At 36.1% G+C, this 24046-nt stretch overlaps 1 protein-coding gene across 8 annotated transcripts in view; it reads left to right on the forward strand.

Moving 5' to 3' along the window:
* Nucleotides 1-24046, forward strand: part of FAM135A (family with sequence similarity 135 member A) — a 116368-nt gene that overhangs the window by 59514 nt on the left and 32808 nt on the right. For all 8 annotated transcript variants that reach the window (XM_060114645.1, XM_060114650.1, XM_060114653.1 and 5 more), the window contains 3 exons: nt 3615-3692; nt 7756-7805; nt 11042-11197. In XM_060114645.1, the coding sequence (XP_059970628.1) occupies nt 3615-3692; nt 7756-7805; nt 11042-11197 (284 nt within the window). The remainder of the gene's footprint in view (nt 1-3614; nt 3693-7755; nt 7806-11041; nt 11198-24046) is intronic.

Consider the following 24046-nt stretch of genomic DNA (forward strand, 5'->3'; position numbering starts at 1 on the left):
TTTTGCTTCTCTCTCAACTTCATCTTTTTCAATCTTTGATAATTACTTTCTGAAATTAAAAAACCTGTATGATATTGAGAAATAATTTCTTGGTGCTAAGTTTGAAATGAGTCCTTTGGTAGATTTTTTTGAACAGTATTTCAATATTACTACTTCTCTTAGAATACAAGCAGAAAGCTTACTAGAAAACAAATGTAATTATCCATAGAATTATTAGATAGGGAAGAGAAATTAGTTAGATTAGGTAAGATAAATTAAATCCATACTTCCAAATATTTAACCGCCTAAGCAGATTGTAGGTACTTGGGACCTTTTTTTAAAATATGTTTGGTTTTAAGTGATCTCAGATCTTATTTCTTTTATTTCATTTCAGAAAATAATAACATTACTCAGTTTTAACATTCTGAAATTTTTAAAAATAATTTTAAAACACCAGTCTTCGGTTTTTGTCCGACATTAATATCTGCATGTATATTGTAATACATAATAAAAAATCATGTTGCCTTGATTTTGTATACCACTTGTAGTTTGCAAAATACATATATCACTTCACAGAAGATAAATTATTGAGATTTGCAAAAATGTTTTTACTCAGACATTTTATGAAAGTTTTATAAGCTTTTACTTTCAAATATCAGCTAATAGCTCATCATAAAAAGCTCATTTTAATTATCTCTTTAGAATAAATTATTTTCATCATTACATACTTGAATAAATCAAAATTACTTTTTAAATTTTACTGAAATTAATCACTGTTCTTGTTTATTTCTTTGTTCCTCAAGGATCTCAGTCTTTTAACAATATTGATGCACTATCAAAAATAGTCAGTTACTGAAAATAATTCTTGGGTTTGAGACTAATTAGCCCGTTTTTATAACTGCCTATCTTGAGACACAAAAGAATTGTAAGGAAGTGATCTGTACCTCACTGAAGTTCAGCTGTGAGAACAGGCTGGCTGTTGTACCGCTGCCTGTCAGCAGATGCTCCCACGGGTTGGATTAATTTCATTATCAGTCAGTCCAGTGCACACTTTTCCTGACTTGACTAGAAACAGATATCATTCAGTTGACTATTTAGAATGCTTAATTCAAGGATCCCAATGTATCCCCAGTTTTACAAGCAGTAGGAAAATGTTTGTTCTTTCTTGCTCATGTATTCTTCCTCAAGTCAAAAATGGTAGTACAGAAACCTTTTGATTACTATTCTCTGGAATATTCTTTTTCCTTGCTGTTTCATGTACTTAGAATCTTCTATTTCCCTTAGGAAAATCCTTTAAGAGACCAATGCCTCAAATGTAAACTGTTAAAAATGTTCTTTTTTTAAAATGAAAGAATTGTTTGTAGAATAGAACTAATTTTAGCTATCACTAATCCTCAATTAATGGAAAAATTATGCTTCATATATTTTTTAATTTGGTTCTTTGGGATTCAAACACATTTTCTTAGGAGAATTATATGATAAATTTTGGTTAATTTAGGTTTAATGGTCAGACCACAAAACTATTAAACCATAATGTTAATGAAGGGCAATAGCATGTTACTGAAAAGTAGTGGTATGACACAGGAACCGTGTGTAATGGCATTTCTGTAGGAGAATCTGTTAGTAGTTTGGATGTTGAATTCGTGGAGGCATCATCGTGTGGTGCTCAGGACTGCATTTGCATGTGTGCACCATTGCTGCCACTTACTACCTGTAAGTAACTGGGACTGTTTATGCAAACTGGTTTCCATTCTAAGGGCAGGAGGATTGAAGGGGTCCAAATGTGCTGAATGCATCAGGAATGAAAGAGGAGGGCGTCCAGAAAGCAGAAGGTGTGAGGAAGCTCCACAAGGAAAACTGGTTAACGGAGGAATTCCTTCGGGCTGAGCAAAGTGCTGAGGAAAGAGCAGGCCTCTTCTAGGTCTTTGAAGAGCTTTGACATCCCCTTTCCCTTAATAAGGAGTCAGTTCAGCACTGAGAGAGACAGGAGAGACTCCCACAGCTGGGTGGGGTTCTTATGGGTTAGTACAGAGAGCCCCGTGTGAGGTGGGCCTGTCCATGCTGCGTGCACAGAATTTTCAAAGAGTTTTAACGTGTAATGTTTCCGAATGGAAAAACACTTAAACCACATTTTAACTTATAAAAAAATATTTCTGTACAAAAGGAAATAATGTTTAAAGGAAACAAGCATCTCTTTTCAAAGGCAAAGATTTATTTCAAATAGCTTAGACAGTATTAGCACTAATTTATCTAACTTCAGTATGATAATTCATTTATTTTTAAGGTTTTTAACTTTGGGGTAAGGATGGCTTTTATGGCACATATATATTACTTTGGGCTTATGAATATAGTGTAGAAAATATCATAATTAAAAGAGCCCTTATGTTTAATTTCAGGAGTCAGTTACTAAATGAATATCAATTTTATTCCAAATTATTTGCTTAAAATATTTTATCAGAAAATAAAATTCTAAAGCAAACCCCTAGACTTCAGTTTCAAAAAAGTAAATAATAGTGGTAGAATAAAGTTATTAGTACCTTACACATGGTGTTTACTCAAAATATATTTGTTGAATGGATGAATGAATGAAATAGCACAATACAGTTTTTATTGATAATTGAAAAGTACATAGACATCAGCACATACTTTATAGTAGTTTCCTAGGGATTTTTAAATTCAAGATTCATCTTCAGTAAATATTTGTCAGTGATACCTTGTGTTATTCTTAAACTTTTCATTATTTATATTTTCTATTTATTGTGAATTTTAGTTTATTCTTGAATGCATATTCTAGGAAAACATTAAAAATATTATTAACTATTCAAAAAAACCTATTGCATATTCTGAACTATTAACATTGTTTATTTTTATCCTAGCAAAATTAGATTGTAGGCACTAGATAATATTTCTGTAAAACACTGTTGACTAAATATCATTATATTCACCAGTTTTAGTATGTTTGTAAAGTAGTTCTTGATTAGAGGATGTATTCTATTTCTTTCTACTATTTAGCACTTTTCTTGAGTTTTCAAATATGTATATATTTAAAAGTCTTAAATTCCACCATGGTGTGAGGAGTGTATCTAAGCTCTATTCCCTTTTTAAAAATAATGCCTTGAATTCTGTTCTGCTTGTGTCTTTTTCTTTTCTCGTAGATGAATGATGTACATTTTTTTGATGACATACAGTTAAATATTGGTTTGGTGCAAGGAACTCTTACTGAAAATGGGTGTCAGGGATTCTGGAATCTAGGCTTTACCAAGTCATGTAACCTTTTGGGGCCCCGGTCTCTACACTTGTAAAGGCAGGGGGTTGACCTCACTGATCTCTGAGACCCCTGCCAACTCTAAAATTCTGAGTTTAAGAAATTAAAACAAAAATAATATTGGACTATGAAATGTTGAGTGGCACATACACTTAAATAGAAAAAAGAACAAAGTAACATAAACGTGAATGTACATCATTTGTAATTCTAATAAGCTAATTAACTAACTGAAAGATTTTGCTTTAGTGTTCTAATCTAACTGCACTATCGGAGCAGTACTAAAACTATTAATAACAAATTGGAAAATTCTAATAAATTTTATTGTAAAAGGAGTATAGTAACTAGTGCTGTGTGCAATCCTTATAACTAGCCAAGGCCAACATGCAGGTCCTTTATGAGCGCCTTCTCAGAAGAAAACAGCCACCAACCCAGAAAGACACCTGTCTAGGTACGTTTACAAATAGGTTAAGTAAATAATCCCTTTTAATTAGCAGGAAACTTTGCTTTAAACTAGTGTCAAATTTCATAAATATGTATTTCTTAATATTGTATGTTCCTACCACCCTTATGTAAGAACTTACTGTTAGAATCAATTTGGTTTGTAGGTAAGCTTTGGTTAATTTGTGATTAATTTTAATACTGAAGTTTTCATTTAAAACTGGAAATGTTAAATACAAAGATTTCTTTGGCTTTTAACATATTCATTTTAGAGTTCCTACAAAGAGCACTTTTTGGAAACCATGTTCATTGACAGAATTTGTTGGTTTAATGGTAATGCCTTAAATTTGTTCAAAGTCAGTTTGTCTTTGGGTAGGGCTAAGGATAATAAAATGTGGTTTAAAAACTGAAGCTAATTTCATGCATTACAGAAGTAAAGAGAGAAGCATCTTTAGTATCTGGCTTTGTTTTTTGAGTCAATTTGTATTTATTTTTTATTGTTCTAAGTTTAAAAAGCAAAATACAGTAATATTAAGTCGCCACTATCCAGATATGTTAAACATTTGAAAGGAAATATTGTGATCTCATTATTTTATTGATATATTTCCCTATATGTTATAGACTTTTGTTCTTGAATAGCAATAGTACTTAATTTATTATCTTTCCATAAGTATATTGAATGTTTTTACTTGGTGTTGAATAGACCATCACTATTACTTTTTTTTTAAGTTACGAAAAGCTGTAGAAATAAAAAATAAAATTAAATCAAAGCATTTGTTTCTCAGTTTTCAGAAGTATGGACAAAAGGAAATTAAGGAGCCAAAATCTTTCTCCATATTTCTCAAATGAAAACTAGCCCAGAAATACTTTAAGTGGGTCAGTTTTCACTAAAACTGTGAAGCGATAAACTTATCTTGTTATCAGGAAGGAAAAAAGAAAGGTTGAAGATTTATTTATGATCATTATTTTAGAATATAATTTTATATTCTCATTAAGTAACTTAACTATAAAATTGAAGAATTCATGGTGTGAAATTATGGTCGTTTATGACATGGTTTAGTGTTCTTTTTAGCAATAAAAATATACTTCTCATTAACTATTGTATTGTCAGCCTATCAATTTAGATGTGAGCATGCTAAATAATTTTAAAAAACGCTGCTCATATAATGAGGCCTATATAAAGAAGGGCCCAGTATTTGGTTGGGTGGGGAAAGACTTGATTCAAAACTAAAACATAGTGAAGTTAGTTAAATAACACTTTCTTTGAGATATCTTTCATCCTTAACTCCTAGCAGTGTATTGGCATTATCTCAACTATGCTATGAATATCTGTTGAATGAATGAGTAGATGAGAGGGTGAATAGATTTAAAAGATAAATTTAAGATGCATTTACCTTTCGACCTAGCAGCTCCATTTTTGTTCATCTGTAGCACGGAAAGGAGTACTCGTATGTAACAGTATATGTACACGCACATTGATCACAGTATTCTTAGTGGCAAGTGAAAACAAAGATAAATTCCCATCATTCAGCAAAGAATGGACTTTGAGGTACCCACACCAAGGGATATTATGCAGCCATTTGAAAAAAGTGCTTTAGGGATGCATATCCCATTTACGTGGAGTACTGCTGAGAGAAAAAAAGCAAATTGCAGCAGGTTTGTAAAATACATCGATTTTTGGAAAGCAGTGACTCCAGATCTCATATATGTATATATTTGAAAATATGGAAAGATGTGTTCTAAGCTGCCACCTTCAATTAGCAGGAGGAGCCAAGGTAAAGCAAAGTGTGTAGGGAGCTCCCTGGTGGCCTAGTGGTTAGGATTCCAGGCTTTCGCTCCCACGGCCCGGGTTCAGTCTCTGGTTGGGGAACTGAGATCATACCGCATGGCGCGGCCGAAAAGAAAAATCGTAAGAAAATAACCTGTATACATTTCTCTAAAGTTGTATAAATAGATACATAGGCATTTTTAAAAGAAAAATTAATTAAACTCAGTTAAAATCCTAAATGATGTTGAAATCATTTCATCTCAGAGGTTTTGAAGTTAAGTTTTGCATTTAAGCATCCCTGAAGGTGTTTGCATTGAAGTAGCTCTCACAAACCATAATGCAAATGGACCAGTTTCTGCACTTAGGCTCTTGTATGTAAAGATGAGAAAAGTGTATCAAAACTCTAAAAAGTTTATTTTCATTTTTTAAAAATTCATAGGTAGGATATGTAACCTACTAAGACCAATTTTGCTGATTTTCTTCTATCAAAGGAAAATATGAGTGATGTGAAAACAGATGTTGGCATATGGAAGTTATGATTTTAATACAGGGTCTGCCAGATTTTTTCTTTTTTTTTGGAAAACCTAACATTAGAAGCCACTGATTTACCTGACGGTGAAATGATTTTTGAAATCTCAGCAGATTTCTGTAGTTATCAGTGGGTAATTTATATATTTTGTGAATTCCAAAACATTTGTGTGTCCTCCTGGTTTTAGTTACCAACAGAGTCTTTGTTGTTCCCATCATAGGTTGGTTGTGTTCAGCACATCAGTGTAACTGCTTATTTTATGAAATTTAAATGTTTATCATTCTTTTATCAAGTAGTAAACATTCAGTATACCTTACGAGACAGTGAGCTGATGAATGAATTCAGGGATGTCACAGAATGTATTCTTGCTTTTGTGTGAGAATGATCAGTTAAACTCCCTTACAGCAACAAGATAGTGGAATGTTGTGTGCTGACGCTATGCTGTTAGAGTTCTCTTAGGAGAACTCATTTTAGTTTGATTTCTGAAGAAAAACTGAGTATATCTAAACATGATATTTCAGGCTTTAGCGAAATGTCTTCCCTGCAAAAAGTAACTAATAAGTCTTCTATTCTGTTAGTTTCTGTACTCCTTTGTAACTATTACCATTTTGATTGTAAATTAATCTGCACCCCCCTTTGTAAGTGGTTGTAGCATACATTAAATAAGTTAGGATTATATGGGAAAAATTGCCTCGGTTTTAGACTGTCTGATAGAAAACTGAATTTATTAAACTAAAATAGAAACTTATTTTTTGTTGGAAAGGATTTTGTCATTCATTTTCATTAAACAGCTTATATTCCAGGCATGCTTTATATATGTTTTGGTTATAAAAATTATTTTGACTTGAACTATAGCTACTGTAAAAAGCGAAGCTTTTGTAAAAAGTGAAGCATGTACATATGTAATACAAAATACTAAGATCACTGGAATTTATAATATGTGAAATGCAATAAAACCTTAGTTGTGTGTTTTATCTTTTCTGGGATGCAGTTGTGCAAGTTACTTGAGGTGTATAGTCAGTAGTTCCTTGACAGTGTTAGCCTCTTATGAGAACAGAAACCCGCTACTTAATACAGGCATACCTCACTTTATTGCACTTCACGCTTACTGTGTTTTCCACAAATTGAAGATTTATGGCAACCCTACGGCAAGCAAGTCTGTTGGCAGCATTTTTCCCAACAGCATTTGCTCACTTTGTGTCTCTGTATCACGTTTTGATAGTTCTCTCAATATTTCAAGCTTTTTCATTATTATCATTATTTTATTATGGTGATCTGTGATCAGTGATTTTTTATGTTACTGTTGCAAAAAGAGTACAATTCACGGCAGGCTCAGATGATGGTTGGCATTTTTTTAGCAATAAAATATTTTTAAGTTAAGGTATGTACATTGTTTTTTAGACATAATGCTATTGCACACTTAATAGACTACAGTATAGTGTAAATGTAACTTTTATATGCACTGGGAAACCAGAAAATTCATGTAGTTAGCTTTATTGCAGTTTTCACTCTTTTGCAGTGGTCTGGAACCGAACTGCAATATTTTTGAGGTATGCCTGTAATCAGAACATAGAATTTACTAATTATCACATTACCTGCATGATTAATGAGTTTAGAAAAATATATTACATTGAAATTTAACTCATTTAATATAGTCCGGATATTTTGCAACCTTCTTGTTTTTTAAAGGTAATTTAATTTATTTCTATAATTTCAAAAACAGTTTACAGATCTAACATTGAGATACTTCCTCCAATTACTCTTTACTCCTTTCAGAGGAAATGGATGTGGAAGCGCGACTTACTGAATTATGTGAAGAAGTCAAGGTACTTGCATTTTTAAAATTCACGTTACCAAGTTATTTGGGTGGATTCTGTTTTCTAAGTATTTTATTGAAGAAAATATTAATTATTTATCCTTTCTAAAATGCAAAGATAAAATTGTTGATCTAGGTAGAAACACAACTTAGTTGATCAAACAACATTTGACTTGAACGTGAAGTTAAATTAACTTTAAAATGTATATTATTGTGCATATAAATGAAATAGCAAAGATAATTAACTGATCAGAAGTGTCCTTTTTCTCTTATTAGTTCACTCAAAGAATTTCTGGAAAAATTTTTTTAAGCATTACTTAAACTTACATATTTTTGTAAAGTGATATTGTTTGGCAGTATGTTTCCAAAGCCAAAAAGAGTATTTCTTCTCAATTTATACCAAATAAACAGAGATTCATATGTAGTGTAACTTATAATATTGTAAAACATTAACCTAAATAAATCCCCAACAGTAAGACAATGGTTAAAGAAATCATGGGACACTCATAATCTAAAAAAGTTGTACAACCTTAAAAATGTTGCTTTCAACAAATGTTTGATGATGTAGGGAAATGCTCATACTGTGTTATCCAGTGAAAATGGCATAAAGCTATATATGATTCTGGTTTTTTTCTCTCTATAACTGAAAAAAATTGAAGACTATAAACTAAAATGAACTTTATTTTTTTCTTTTTTGCTTTCCCCCATTTTCCAAGTCTATTAAAGTAAGCACCATTTTGTAATCAAACAAGGTCAGTGAATGCTATGAATAGGACAAAATAATGAATGTTATTTGAAAAAATATATATAAATGTAAGGTCTTATTATTCCTACATTTATACATATAAAAGATCTTATCAAACTTAATTCTTATTTCCTTTTTAATATAAAAAAGAAATGATTATTATTTATATTTTGACACTTACTGTAAAGAGTTATATAAACCAAAGGAGTAATTTGTTTATACCTGAAGGGATGCTTTTCCCAATAATGAAAATACTAAAAGTCCTTTCTCAGAACCTTGGTGCCATGATCCCTGAGAAATACAATTAATAAATACAAGGTATCTAGATAGCCTTGCTCTCTGGAGGAGAATTAGTTCTACTTGTGTGTAGATTATACTAGGTGTAGCATTGCTTGCCTTACGTAGTGCTATTTAATTACTGTCAAATACTTATTCTAGTCTTCTTTTCCTAACTCCATTAAATTCATTCTTGAAACAATGCTGCAGGTTTCAGCTTCTTTATAGTACATTTTAATCTTTTGTGTGTTCTTAGGAGACATGAAAAACTTGTTAGCTTCATTTCTAATAACATTTATAAACCATTTCCTGGGGCAGAACACCTCTGTAGAATTTCTGTGTATGTTGATTAATCAGTACTTATCATCTGTTGACTCGATTAGCTTCCATTCCAGAATTCTGGAATTTGTCATCATTTTCTGAGTTTGTCCTTGTATTCTGGGAGCTTTTTCCTTATCTGAGGCCTGTAATTCCTTATTCATTCATTCATTTATTCGTCCAGTAAGTATTTATTGAGTGACTACTGTGTACCAGTAACCAGAGTCACAAAAGTGAATAAGACACGATCCCTTCCTTTCTTACTAATGTTGCTGAGTTTTTGTTTTAAGTGTTCTCTTAGTTAAGAAGATAAATGGAAGCTTGGTTTGGGTTGGGGAAGAAAAGGCTGCTGGATTGCAGACTTCAAAAGGAAGCCAAGGGGCCTCCCTGGTGGCGCAAGTGGTTGAGAGTCCGCCTGCCGATGCAGGGGATACGGGTTCGTGCCCCGGTCTGGGAGGATCCCATATGCCGCGGAGCGGCTGGGCCCGTGAGCCATGGCCGCTGAGCCTGCGCGTCCGGAGCCTGCGCGTCCGGAGCCTGTGCTCCGCAACGGGGGAGGCCACAACAGTGAGAGGCCCGCATACCGCAAAAAAAAAAAAAAAGGAAGCCAATACAAACTGAGAGAAAGAGGGTCATATGTGATAAGCAACATTTGGGGGTTTTGTTTGTTTTTAGAAAGGGAGGGTGCAGTGCAGTTTAGGACACGTTGAACTGTCCAAGTGCAGTCATCCAGTAGATGCTAGATCTAGAGCTCTAGAGCCATAAATGAGGCCATCATTGGTCTGTAGGCGGGAATGGCTGTCAGCTTCAATCTGAGCAGACTTCTTCCATCTTTACAGTAGGAAAATGAGATCAACACCCATGTATGCATTTAAAGTAGATTTCTTAGTGTTACTAGTAATTAAAGATAGATTTTTGCATCAAGATACTACCTCTCTGAAGACGGACTGCTTGCCTCAGTGTATTGAAGAAAAGCCTGTCCTCATGATAAAAATGCTTGACCAAAGAGAAACATCATTCTGATTTATAGTCCTTTGTTATCCTTTGTTTAGAAGTTCTTATTTTATCAGTTCAAGAAAACCAAATGCCTTTTAGAAGATTCTGCATCTCATTCAGTACTCTTAACTTCCATCATCAGTTTAGGTGAATATTTAAATAAAGGGGATAATTTAATACCACTATTAGAACACTCATAATAGTATATTGTAATCGTTTACCCACTTTTCTTTCCTCATTAGACTGCAAACTTTTCATATTAATCTTGGTGTCTGTAGAATGTAGGCCTTAGCATGTAAAATGTGAGCAGTAAATACTGGGTGAGTGAGTTGTTAGAAAAGAGAAAGAAGTGTTCGACAGCTCTATGAAAGGATCCCCGCCAGCAAAATAAAATCTAGGGGCACAGGCGTGAGGGCAAAGCAGTACTTTAGAGAGTGTGTCAGTCCTTTCTGAGGAGTTATGGATCTTTTAAGTACTTTACTTAGCTGATGGGGAAAAAAATCAGATTTTAAGATTTCATCATCTTTCAAAATTTTTATAACTTTCGTCATGATTTGTACATTGTGTTTAAAATTCCCAGTATTTTAGTGTTTGAATTTGATCATGTTCTATAGAATCCTGATTTGTAACTTTAGACTATGATGTTATTTCAGTAACAAGATACCTCCGGTATTGAAATATTGGTTAAATGGTCGAAAAGTGCTGTAGTAACTATCAGATAGAAAAAAGCCATGGGTCAGTTGGTCTCTCTCTACACACACATGCAAGCGCACACACACACACATGCAAATGCACACACACATTTTTTAAAACTAAAAATTTGCCTTTGTATTAATATTCCCAGTAATATATATAGGTGTGTTATGGTAATTCTCAGAGAGCAGTAAAGGTTTTTTTCCTTGTCATTTCAGAAAATAGAGAATCCTGATGAACTGGCAGAACTTATAAATATGAATCTCGCACAACTTTGCTCACTTCTAATGGCTTTATGGGGACAGTTTCTGGAAGTTATAACACTGCATGAAGAGCTAAGACTATTACTAGCACAAGAGCACCATACTTTGAGGGTAAGTTTTTAAAAAGTGATGTTAGAGCATTTTAATGAGTACAGTAAGTCCCCTACATATGAATCTTCAAGTTGTGAACTTTGAAAGATGCGAACACATGTTCGCGTGTCCAGTCACGTAAGTTAGTTCACATGTCTGGCTACATTGTCACGTGCTTGCATCCTCTGCAAGTGGTTGTGCTTTTGTGTATTTTACTGTACTGTACTGTATAGAATACAGTAGTATAGTATCTTTATTTCAAGCGTAGGATGTCTGGAAGCAACTGTAAAAGCAGCGGTGATGTAGCTGGTACTGCTAAGAAGCGCCAGCTGTTGTACTGCACTACTGTACTTTTCAAGGTACTGTACTGTAAGATCAAAAATGTTTTCTTTATTTTTTTTTTTTATTTATTTTTTTTTTTCTTTTTGCTGTATGCGGGCCTCTCACTGTTGTGGCCTCTCCCGTTGCGGAGCACAGGCTCCGGATGCGCAGGCCCAGCGGCCATGGCTCACGGGCCCAGCCGCTCCGCGGCATATGGGATCCTCCCAGACCGGGGCACGAACCCGTATCCCCTGCATCGGCAGGCGGACTCTTAACCACTGCGCCACCAGGGAGGCCCTCTTTATTTTTTGTGTTTGTTTTTTATGTATTATTTGTGTGAAAAGTACTATAAACCTATTACAGTACAGTACCGTATAGCTGATTGTGTTAGTTGGGTACCTAGGCTAACCTTGTTGGACTTACAAACAAATTGGCCTTACGAACATACTCTCGGAACAGAACTCGTTCGTATGTAGGGGACTTACTGTGTCACTTTCTATTTCTCCCTTCAGATCTGTTAGTATTTGCTTAATATATTCATGTGTTCTGGTGTTGGGAACATATATATTTACAGTTGGGAACTCCCTGGCAGTCCAGTGGTTAGGACTTGGTGCTTTCACTGCAGTTGCCTGGGTTCAGTGCCTGGTCAGGGAACTAAGATGCCACAAGGTGCATGGCACAGCCAAAAATAAATAAATAAATAAATTAGGTCAAGTTGATTGATATGGTTGTTTAATCAATATTCTGGATTAACTTTTTTTTCCTGTATCAGTATTTTAAAGACATACCTCTATCATCCATCCTCCATAATCTCTGATGAGAAATCAGTTGTCATTTATATTGTTGTTTCCCTCCAGCTCCTGTTATAATTTTCTCCTTATCTTTGGTTTGCAGCAGTTTGACTCTGATGGTGCCTTGTTGTAGTTTTCTTTATATTGCTTGTAGTTTATATATTTTCTTTATATTTATCTAAATATATTTTCTTGGTATTTATCTTTATGTTTATTTATCTCGTGATTTGCCGAGATGCTCATATCTGCAGGGTGATATTTTTATCAAAATTTTAGCCATTAGAACTACAGAATTTTTCTGCCCCAGTTTTCCCCTCTACTCTCTCTCTCTGGCACTCTGATTTCACTTTTTTACACTATTTGATATTTTTTTGTTTCTTAGTAGTTTTTCTCTGTGCTCTTCAGAGTGAATAATTTCTGTTGTTCCATCTTTGAATCCACTGACTCATTTCTGTAGTGTCTAATCTGCTTTAAATCTTGTCTAGTAAAATTTTCATTTCAGATATATACTTTTTACTTCCAAAATTTGCCTTTGGTTCTTTTCTTTCTTTAATTGTTTCATTTTTCTGCTAAGGTTCCTCATCTCTTCATTCGTTATGACCAGCTTCGCCCGGTCATTGGCCAGTTTATACTTATGGCTTGAAAGTACTTGCCTAAACTTCTGGTTTCTGATCCAGCTTTAAGAGGTTTGGACTTCATCACTCCCTTTCTAACAACAAGAAAAGAGCTGAACAAACCGAATATCAACACATCTTTTTAGGTCCATTAGAGAACCGAGGCCACAGGATAAACTCCTGACCCCCAAACTGGAGAGATGGCTAGCCAGTTACAGAGAATCACATCTTACCAAAGCAGAAACCAACCCATGAACAGAAGTCACCAGGAGCCAGTACCAGGAGAGCAAAACTTAAACTGTAATTGATGAATTTTTGGAGTCTCAGTGTGAACAAGCTTGAGTTAATAACTCCAGGAGGGCCCAGTCTTAGGGGACACCCACACTTCTATGAGCTTTAGCTCCAGGAACCCTACCAGGTTCACATAGTTCAAATCAGAGAAATCCCCTCATGCAGGGAGAGGGGGAAATAGCCATTTGTATTGGAAGGTGGAGTCTTAACCACTGGACCACCGGGGAACTTGAAATAGCCATTTGTAAAACATCCAGAACATTCTGTCCTTCTTAACAAGACCTTCCTCCTCAGAAACTGTCTTTCTAGAGTCCAGCTGACCTGGGGGACCCAGCTCTAGCCCTCTCTAGCCTTTCACTTGGGGGAAGGAAAATACCCAACTTATACATTATTAGGGATTTGCAAATTAAAGCAACAGTGAGATACCATGCACACCTGTAAGAATGACTAAAATTGAAAACACTGACAGCACTAAATATTTGTGAAGATATGGAGCAACAGGAACTCTCATTCATTGCTGTTGGGAATGCAAAATGATAAAACCACTTTGGAAGACAGTTTGACAGTTTCATATAAATCTAAACATACTCTTACATAATAATCCAGCTACCATGCTCTTTGGTATTTACCCAAATTAGTTAAAAACTTAGGTCTGCACAAAAACCTGCACTCAGATATCTACAGCAACTTTTTTTTTATAATTGCCAAAACTTAGATGTCCTTCATCAAGTGAATGGTTAAACAAACTGTTGTGTATTTACACGATGGAATATTTTTCAGTAATAAAAAGAAATAAGCTATCAAACCATGAAAAGACATAGAGAAACCTTAAAAGTATATCACTGCTGGGCTTCCCTGGTGGCGCAGTGGTTGAGAGTCCACCTGCCGATGCAGGGGACACGGGTTCGTGCCCCGGTCCGGGAAGATCCCACATGCCACGGAGCGGCTAGGCCCGTGAGTCGTGGCCGCTGAGCCTGCACGTCCGGAGCCTGTGCTCCACAACAGGAGAGGCCACAACGGTGAGAGGCCCACATACGGAAAAAAAAAAAAAAAAAAAAGTATATCACTGCTAAATGAAAGAAGCCAATCTGAAGAATTACCTACTATATGATTCCAATTCTATGACATTCTGGAAAAGGAAAAACTATAAATAAATAATCAGTGGTTGCCAGGGGCTCAGGGGGATTGGGAGAGAGTCTAGTGGGTGGAGCATAGGAGATTTTTAGGGCATTAAAACTGTTCTCGGGCCTCCCTGGTGGCGCAGTGGTTAAGAGTCCGCCTGCCGAGGCAGGGGATACGGGTTCGTGCCCCGGTCTGGGAGGATCCCATGTGCCGCGGAGCGGCTGGGCCCGTGAGCCATGGCCGCTGGGCCTGCGCATCCGGAGCCTGTGCTCCGCAACGGGAGAGGCCACAACAGTGAGAGGCCCGCATACCGCAAAAAGAAAAAAAAAAAAAAAAAAACTGTTCTCTATGATATCGTAATGGTGGATACGTGTCACTATACATTTGTCAAAGCCCATACAATTCACAACAACAAGGGTGAACCTTAATGTAAATGATGGACTTTAGTTAATAATAATGTATCAATATTGGTTCGTCAGTTATAACAAATGCATCACCATGATACAAGACGTAAATAATAGGAGAAACTTGGGGGCTTGGGGTATAATTGGAACTCGCTATACTTTCTGATCAATTTTTCTCTAAACCTAAAACTGCTCTGAAAAACTTAGTCTATTAATTATTTAAAAAGAGAAAGAAAAGTACTTGCCTGCTAATTCTAACACCTAGATTATCTTGGAGTCTACTTCTACTAACTGCTTTTATCTCTTGGTTGTAAGTTACATCTTCCAGCTTCTTTGCATGTCTAGTTGATGTTCTTCAGTGCTTGAAACAGTTGCTCCTGTATCTTGTGCAGTTTTATAAGTTGTTTTCAGTAGAGTCAATCCAATACTAGTTTCTCTGTCACGGTCTAAGTAGAAGTTAAATAGTGCTTTTCAACCATGGCTGTACATTAGAATCACCTAGGGAACTTTAAAACTTACCAGTGCTTAATGGGACCCAGGCATGGGTAATTTTTAAAAAATTCTCCAAGTGATTAACAGGGTTAGGCTTTTCCCTGAATAAGAGCATTCTACTAGGGGGAGTGGGAACTGAAATCTGTCCTCTCCTCCCTGGAGGCAGGTTGTATCTGCCTGTGGAAGGAGCACCTTTTTGTTTTTGTTTCTGTTTTTTCCTTTCTTTTCCATTATGGTTTATCACAGGATATTGAATATAGTTCTCTGGGCTATACAGTAGGACCTTGTTGTTTATCTGTTCTATATATACTAGTTTGCATCTGCGAATCCCAAACTCCCCCTCCTTCCCTCCCCCAACACCCTCCTGCTTGGCAGCCGCAAGTCTGTTCTCTAGTCTGTGAGTCTGTTTGTGTTTCATAGATAAGTTCGTTTGTGTCCTATTTTAGATTCCACCTATAAGTGATATCATATGATATTTGTCTTTCTCTGTCTGATTTACTGCACTTAGTATGATCATCTCCAGGTCCATCCATGTTGCTGCAAATGGCATTATTTCATTCTTTTTTACAGCTGAGTAGTATTCCATTGTGTATATGTACCACATCTTCTTCACACATTCATCTGTCAGTGGACATTTAGGTTGCTTACATGTCTTGGCTACTGTGAATAGTGCTGCAATGAACATTGGGGTGCATGTATCCTTTTGAATTACAGTTTTCTCCAGATATATGCACAGGAGTGGGATTGCTGGATTATATGGTAGTTCTGTTTTTAGTTTTTTGAGGAATCTCCATTCTGTTCTGAAGGAGCACCTTTTTGAATTTGCCCTTTAAAGCTTCCATATGGATCAGCAGGACCCTGGATTCTAATGTGTAGCCACTAGCTTCCCCTAACAAGGGTGGAGGGTCAGGAATTCTTATTAACTTTTACAGAGATTTTAACATCATAACATTTTCAAGTTTATTGATGCTTTCTGTGCTCTAGAAGAGGGAAAGAGTTAGAAATAACTTGTATAGCCATCCTTTCCCACTTAAAGGTTTCTTTACAATGATGTGTTATCTATTCAAAACATTACGCAGTTTGCATTTTAAGAACTCATCTCTAAAACTACTTCATCTGATATTCCTTCAGTACAACTGTATCAATGAACCTTAATATATTAAGCTCTATCTTTTTTAATAAAGTAGAAGTACTTTCTGAGAACATATTGTTTATAATATTTGGTTTGATGCTATTTATTTCCTATTTTCCATGGTTTAGGCAGACTTCCATTGTTAATGTAATTATTAACATAAAATGTATTATAGCTTTTATGTGTATATACAACAAACATGCCCAGCATTTTCAGGAAATAAGTCTACCCAAAAGTGAATTTTGTTATCATCCAATATGTGCTTTTTAAAGGGCTGATTTTTTCCTTAACTTATTTTTGACCGTTTTAAATGAAAACTTTCTAGTGTGCTTCATGGTTGCTTACTTTCTGAAGCAGAGTATATGGAACCTAATCTAGCCCTTTCAAAGTGACTTAGTTATCATTATGAATCTTGTGTAATATATTCTGCTTTAATAGTACACTGGTGCCCTATGCTCTCAAAAATGTCTGGATAGTAGATCTTCCATTAGAGAGGCCCAAGTTATGTTAATTTTTTTACTTATTTTATCTGCTTTTTATGGGAATTTTCTAGGTTTTCTTTAAGGGGGGCCTTTTTGTTTCAGCATCAAGTTCTCATTTCCTTTGTCTAGTATATTATGTGTACTTAATGCCTATATATACTATGTATACTCTAATTCTCCTTTTCCCTTGGTTTCATTTGCTCTTTATAATGTACTGTGGATTGAGAAACCAAATAACTTAAACCAATAGGGGTTGTATCTAATAGTAAGCATAAATCAGGTTTGTATAAAAAGAACTTAAAGAACATTGGTTCAGATAGCCTCATCCACCAGAGGGCAGACAGCAGAAGCAAGAAGAACTACAACCCTGCAACCTGTGGAACAAAAACCAAATTCACAGAAAGATAGACAAGATGAAAAGGCAGAGGGCAATGTACCAGATGAAGGAACAAGGTAAAACCCCAGAAAAACAACTAAATGAAATGGAGATAGGCAACCTTCCACATAAAGATTTCAGAATAAAGATAGTGAAGATGATCCAGGACGTCGGAAAAAGAATGGAGGCAAAGATCGAGAAGATGCGAGAAATATTTAAGAAAGACCTAGAAGAATTAAAGGACAAACAAACAGAGATGAACAATACAATAACTGAAATGAAAAATACACTAGGAGAAATCAATAGCAGAATAACTGAGGCAGAAGAACGGATAAGTGACCCGGAAGACAGAATGGTGGAATTCACTGCCGTAGAACAGAATAAAGAAAAAAGAATGAAAAGAAATGAAGACAGCCTAAGAGACCTCTGGGACAACATTAAACACAACAACATTCGCATTATAGGGGTCTCAGAAGGAGAAGAGAGAGAGCAAGGACCCAAGAAAATATTTGAAGAGATTATAAAACTTCCCTAACATGGGAAAGGAGATAGCCACCCAAGTCCAGGAAGCACAGAGAGTCCCAGGCACGATAAACCCAAAGAGAAACACACCGAGACACATAATAATCAAATAGACAAAAATTAAAGACAAAGAAAAATTATTGAAAGCAACAAGGGAAAAACAACAAATAACATACAAGGGAACTCCCATAAGGTTAACAGCTGATTTCTCAGCAGAAAGTCTACAAGCCAGAAGGGAGTGGCATGATATATTTAAAGTGATGAAAGGGAAGAACCTACCACCAAGATTACTCTACCCGGCAAGGACCTCATTCAGATTCAATGGAGAAATCAAAATCTTTACAGAGGAAGCAAAAGCTAAGAGAATTCAGCACCACCAAACCAGCTCTACAACAAATGCTAAGGAACTTCTCTAAGTGGGAAACACAAGAGAAGAAAAGGACCTACAAAAACAAACCCATAACAATTAAGAAAATGGTAATAGGAACATACATATCAATAATTTCCATAAATGTAAATGGATTAAATGCCCCAACCAAAAGACACAGGCTCGCTGAATGGATGCAAAAACAAGACCCATATATATGCTGTCTACAAGAGACCCACTTCAGACCTAGGGACACATGCAGACTGAAAGTGAGGGGATGGAAAAAGATATTCCATGCAAATGGAAATCAAAAGAAAGCTGAAGTAGCAATACTCATATCAGATAAAATAGACTTTAAAATAATGAATGTTACAAGAGACAAGGAAGGACACTACCTAATGAGCAAGGGATCAATCCAAGAAGAAGATGTAACAATTATAAATATATATGCACCCAACATAGGAGCACCTCAATACATAAGGCAACTGCTAACAGCTCTGAAAGAGGAAATCAACAGTAACACAATAATAGTGGGGGACTTTAACATCTCACTTACACCAATGGACAGATCATCCATAATGAAAATAAATAAGGAAACACAAGCTTTAAATGACACAATAGACCAAATAGATTTAATTGATATTTATAGGACATTCCATCCAAAAACAGCAGATTACACTTTCTTCTCAAGTGCGCACGGAACACTCTCCAGGATAGATCACATCTTGGGTCACAAATCAAGCCTTGGTAAATTTAAGAAAATTGAAATCATATCAAGCATCTTTTCTGACCACAATGCTATGAGATTAAAAATCAATTACAGAGAAAATAATGTCAAAAACACAAACACAGGGAGGCTAAACAATACATTACTAAATAACCAAAAGATCACTAAGGAAATCAAAAAATGCCTAGAGACAAATGACAATGAAAACAAGATGATCCAAAGCCTATGGGATGCAGCAAAAGCAGTTCTAAGAGGGAAGTTTATAGCAATACAAGCCTACCTCAGGAAGCAAGAAAAATCTCATAAACAATCTAACCCTATGCCTAAAGGAACTAGAGAAAGAAGAACAAACAAAACTCAAAGTTAGCAGAAGGAAAGAAATCATAAAGATCAGAGCCGAAATAAATGAAATAGAAACAAAGAAAACAATAGCAAAGATCGATAAAACAAAAAGCTTATTCTTTGAGAAGATAAACAAAATTGATAAACCATTAGCCACACTCATCAAGGAAAAGAGGGAGAGGACTCAAATCAATAAAATGAGAAATGAAAAAGGAGAAGTTACAACAGACACTGCAGAAATACAAAGCACCCTAAGAGACTACTACAAGCAACTCCATGCCAATAAAATGGACAACCTGGAAGAAATGGACAAATTCTTAGAGAGGTATAACCTTCCAAGACTGAACCAGGAAGAAATAGAAAATATGCACAGACCAATCACAAGTAATGAATTGAACTATGATTTAAAATCTTCCAACAAACAAAAGTCCAGGACCAGATGGCTTCACAGGTGAATTCTATCAAACATTTAGAGAAGAGCTAACACCCATCCTTCTCAAACTCTTCCAAAATATAGCAGAGGAAGGAACACTCCCAAACTCATTCTATGAGGCCTCTATGAGGTCACCATCACCGTGATACCAAAACCAGACAAAGATAACTAAAAAAAATTAAAATTACAGACCAATAGCACTGATGAATATAGATGCAACAATCCTCAACAAAATACTAGCAAACAGAATCCAACAACACATTAAAAGGATCATAGACCATGATCAAGTGGGATTTATCCCAGGGATGCAAGGATTCTTCAATATACACAAATCAATCAGTGTGATACACCATATTAACAAAGTGAGGAATAAAAACCATATGATCATCTAGGTAGTTGCAGAAAAAACTTTTCACAAAATTGAACACCCATTTATGATAAAAAGTCTCCAGAAAGTGGGCATAGAGGGAACCTACCTCAACATAATAAAGGCCATATACGACAAACCCACAGCAAACATCATTCTCAATGGTGAAAAACTGAAAGCATTTCCTCTAAGATCAGGAAGAAGACAGGGATGTCCACTCTCGCCACTGTTGCTCAGCATAGTTTTGGAAGTCCTAGCCACGGCAACCAGAGAAGAAAAAGAAATAAAAGGAATACAAATTGGAAAAGAGGAAGTAAAACTGTCACTGTTTGCAGATGACATGATACTATACATAGAGAATCCTAAAGATGCCACTAGAAAACTACTAAAGCTAATCGTTGAATTTGGTAAAGTTGCAGGATACAAAATTAATGCACAGAAATCTCTTGCATTTCTATACACTAATGAAAAATCTGAAAGAGAAATTAAGGAAACACTCCCATTTACCACTGCAACAGAAAGAATAAAATACCTAGGAAGAACCCTACCTAGGGAGGCAAAAGACCTGTATGCAGAAAACTATAAGACACTGGTGGAAGAAATCAAAGATGACACAAACAGGTGGAGAGATATGTCATGGTCTTGGATTGGAAGAATCAATATTGTGAAAATGACTATACTACCCAAAGCAATCTACAGATTCAATGCAATCCCTATCAAGTTACCAATGGCATTTTTTACAGAACTAGAACAAAAAATCTTAAAATTTGTCTGGAGACACAAAAGACCCCCAATAGCCAAAGCAGTCTTGGGGGAAAAAAACAGAACAGTAGGAATCAGACTCCCTGACTTCAGACTATACTACAAAGCTACAGTAGTGAAGACAATGTGATACTGGCACGGAAACAGAAATATAGATCAATGGAACAGGATAGAAAGCCCAGAGATAAACCCACGCACCTATGGTCAACTAATGTATGACAAAGGAGGCAAGGATATACAATGGAGAAAAGACAGTCTCTTCAGTAAGTGGTGCTGGGAACACTGGACAGCTACATGTAAAAGCTACACTCCCTAACACCATACACAAAAATAAACTCAAAATGGATTAAAGACCTAAATGTAAGACTGGACACTATAAAACTCTCAGAGGAAAACAGAGGAAGAACACTCTTTGACATAAATCACAGCAAGATCTTTTTTGATCCACCTCCTAGAGTAATGGAAATAAAAACAAAAATAAACAAACGGGACCTAATGAAACTTCAAAGCTTTTGCAAAGCAAAGCAAACTACAAACAAGATGAAAAGACAACCCTCAGAACAGGAGAAAATATTTGCAAACAAATCAACAAAGGATTAATCTCCAGAATATATAAACAGCTTATGCAGCTCAATATTAAAAAAGCCAAACAACCCAATCCTAAAATGGACAGAAGACCTAAATAGACATTTCTCCAAAGAAGACATACAGATGGCCAAGAAGCACATCACTAATTATTAGAGAAATGCAAATCAAAACTACAATGAGGTATCACCTCACACCAGTTAGAATGGACATCATCAGAAAATCTACAGACAACAGATACTGGAGAGGGTGTGGAGAAAAGGGAACCCTCTTGCACTGTTGGTGGGAATGTAAATTGATACAGCCACTGTGGAGAACAGTATGGTGGTTCCTTAAGATACTAAAAATAGATTACCATATGATCCAGCAATCCCACTACTGGGCATATACCCAGAGAAAACCATAATTCAAAAAGACACATGCACCCCAGTGTTCATTGCAGCACTGTTTACAATAGCCAGGACATGGAAGCAAACTAAATGTCCATCAACAGACGAATGGATAAAGAAGATGTGGTACATATATACAATAGAATATTACTCAGCCATAAAAGGGAATGAAATAGTGCCATTTGCAGATCCGTGGATGGACGTAGAGACTGCCATACAGAGTGAAGTAAGTCAGAAAGAGAAAAACAAATATCATACATTAACACATATATGTGGAACCTAGAAAAATGGTACAGATGAACCAGTTCGCAGGGCAGAAATAGAGACACAGATGTAGAGAACAAATGTACGTACACCAAGCAGGGAAAGCGGTGGGGCGGGGGTGTGGGATGAACTGGGAGATTGGGATTGACATATATACACTAATAGGTATAAAACGGATAACTAATAAGAACCTGCTGTATAAAAAAATAAAGTTCAGAAATTCAAAAAAACATTTGTTCAGTGAACATTTGTGAGGTGCCTTCTTTCTTCAAGGCAACATAGATAATATATCACATATTTAGACTCTGCACTACAGATTAGAAACTAACCTGGATGAGGATGTATAAAATTATTGTAGTAAATATTATAATAATATGTGATTAATATATTACATTATAATAAATATAGTTATATTAATAACTACTTATTAAAATTATTATAGTAAGCCTTGCTTAGCAATTTAAACAACATATTAGGGTGAACATAGATAAAGGAACATTTAACTCTTTAAAGCACTATAAACACCTATTTTGAGCCCTTAAAACCTTTTTTTTAACGTCCTAGTTAAATTTTGAATAGTTGATATTGCCAAATAAGTGGATTCTTTAAAATTAGGGTACATACTCAAAACGTGTCTTACAGATATATATATATATATATACCAAAGTATTAATATCTGTTACTCATATCCTGAGTTTGTAAATTTGACATTTTCTTCTATGCCTGCCTTTTGCCCAGAATTAAGCTGTGCTGCCATCAGGTGGCAGTGATGCCTTAGTTATGGCCTCACAGTGCTGTTGCCAGCCTTCTTCCTCATGGGTTGCCACTGCCCGGAAATCAGGGCAGGAGAAAGTTCAGACAGAGAACCTCATCTGGGAGCAGAGAGGAAAGGAAAGACTTTATGATAACAGGGAGTCCTAATGCAGAAGGGAAGGGATCAGTGGTTGGAGCACAATTCTTGACACTTTTCTCAAGTCCTTATTTGAATCCCATGTGTATCACAGCCCAGCTATGTTGTCTTGCCTCACTTGTTAAATGAAGATATATCCACTTCATAGGGTTTTTACATGGTTCAAATCAAAGAGTGAAACTAAAGTGCTTAGCACGGAGCCTGGTAGGGAGGATGCTGTCCAGAAATGGTGGTTCTTATTGTAGGGATCAGGGATGGTGGGGAGGCAGGCCCAGCTGCAGCTGCAGGAATCGAGATGACTTCAGGCTGCATTTCTTTACACTTTACAGCCCTCGGGGAAAATACCTCTAACAGACAGACAGGCAGGCAGGCAGGCAGATAAGTTTTCCTCATGTCTCCCTTAGTGTTGGAGAGGAAGAAGCGGCCGTCAGCAGCATTTGAAGGTGAAGACAGTTGCGTCCTTCCCACAGACATTTCGTTGCCCCCTGTCGACTTGTCCCTCTGAAGACCCAGTCTCACCAACTCAGGGAGACAAGCTTAGGAAGTCAGAAACTCAACTGGCTATAACTTGATGACGAGTAAAACGTTTCTCTAATTCACTGTACATTTTTTCTTTTTTTGGCTTCATTGGATCTTCATTGCTGCGCGCAGGCTTTTCTCTAGTTGCGGTGAGCAGGGGCTACTCTTCGTTGCGGTGCATGGGCTTCTTGTGGTGGCTTCTCTTGTTGCGGAGCATGGGCTCTAGGCGCGCGGGCTTCAGTAGTTGTGGCACGTGGGCTCAGTAGTTGTGGCTCGTGGGCTCTGAAGCGCAGGCTCAGTAGTTGTGGTGCACGGGCTTGGTTGCTCCGCAGCATGTGGGATCTTTCTGGACCAGGGCTGGAACCCATGTCCGCTGCATTGGCAGGCAGATTCTTAACCACTGTGCCACCAGGGAAGCCCTGAGAAGTGTACAAATTTGTTTAATGTAAGTTTTATGTGACAAGGTAGCCTTCATAAGGAAATGAAGACCCAAAGAAACAGACCTGAGTATTTTATGATAGGCTTGATGAAAAGTTGACAGTTCATGAAGGAATATGATAGATTAAGGAGTATGAAGTAATTGTAGTAAACCGAGGGAATTTATTAGCAAGGCCTGTTTGTAGGCTTCTTCTTGGCATTCCTTTGTTTTGGGAGATAA

The sequence above is a fragment of the Mesoplodon densirostris genome, chromosome 12, assembly GCF_025265405.1.
Source record: "Mesoplodon densirostris isolate mMesDen1 chromosome 12, mMesDen1 primary haplotype, whole genome shotgun sequence".
Classification (NCBI taxonomy): domain Eukaryota; kingdom Metazoa; phylum Chordata; class Mammalia; order Artiodactyla; family Ziphiidae; genus Mesoplodon; species Mesoplodon densirostris.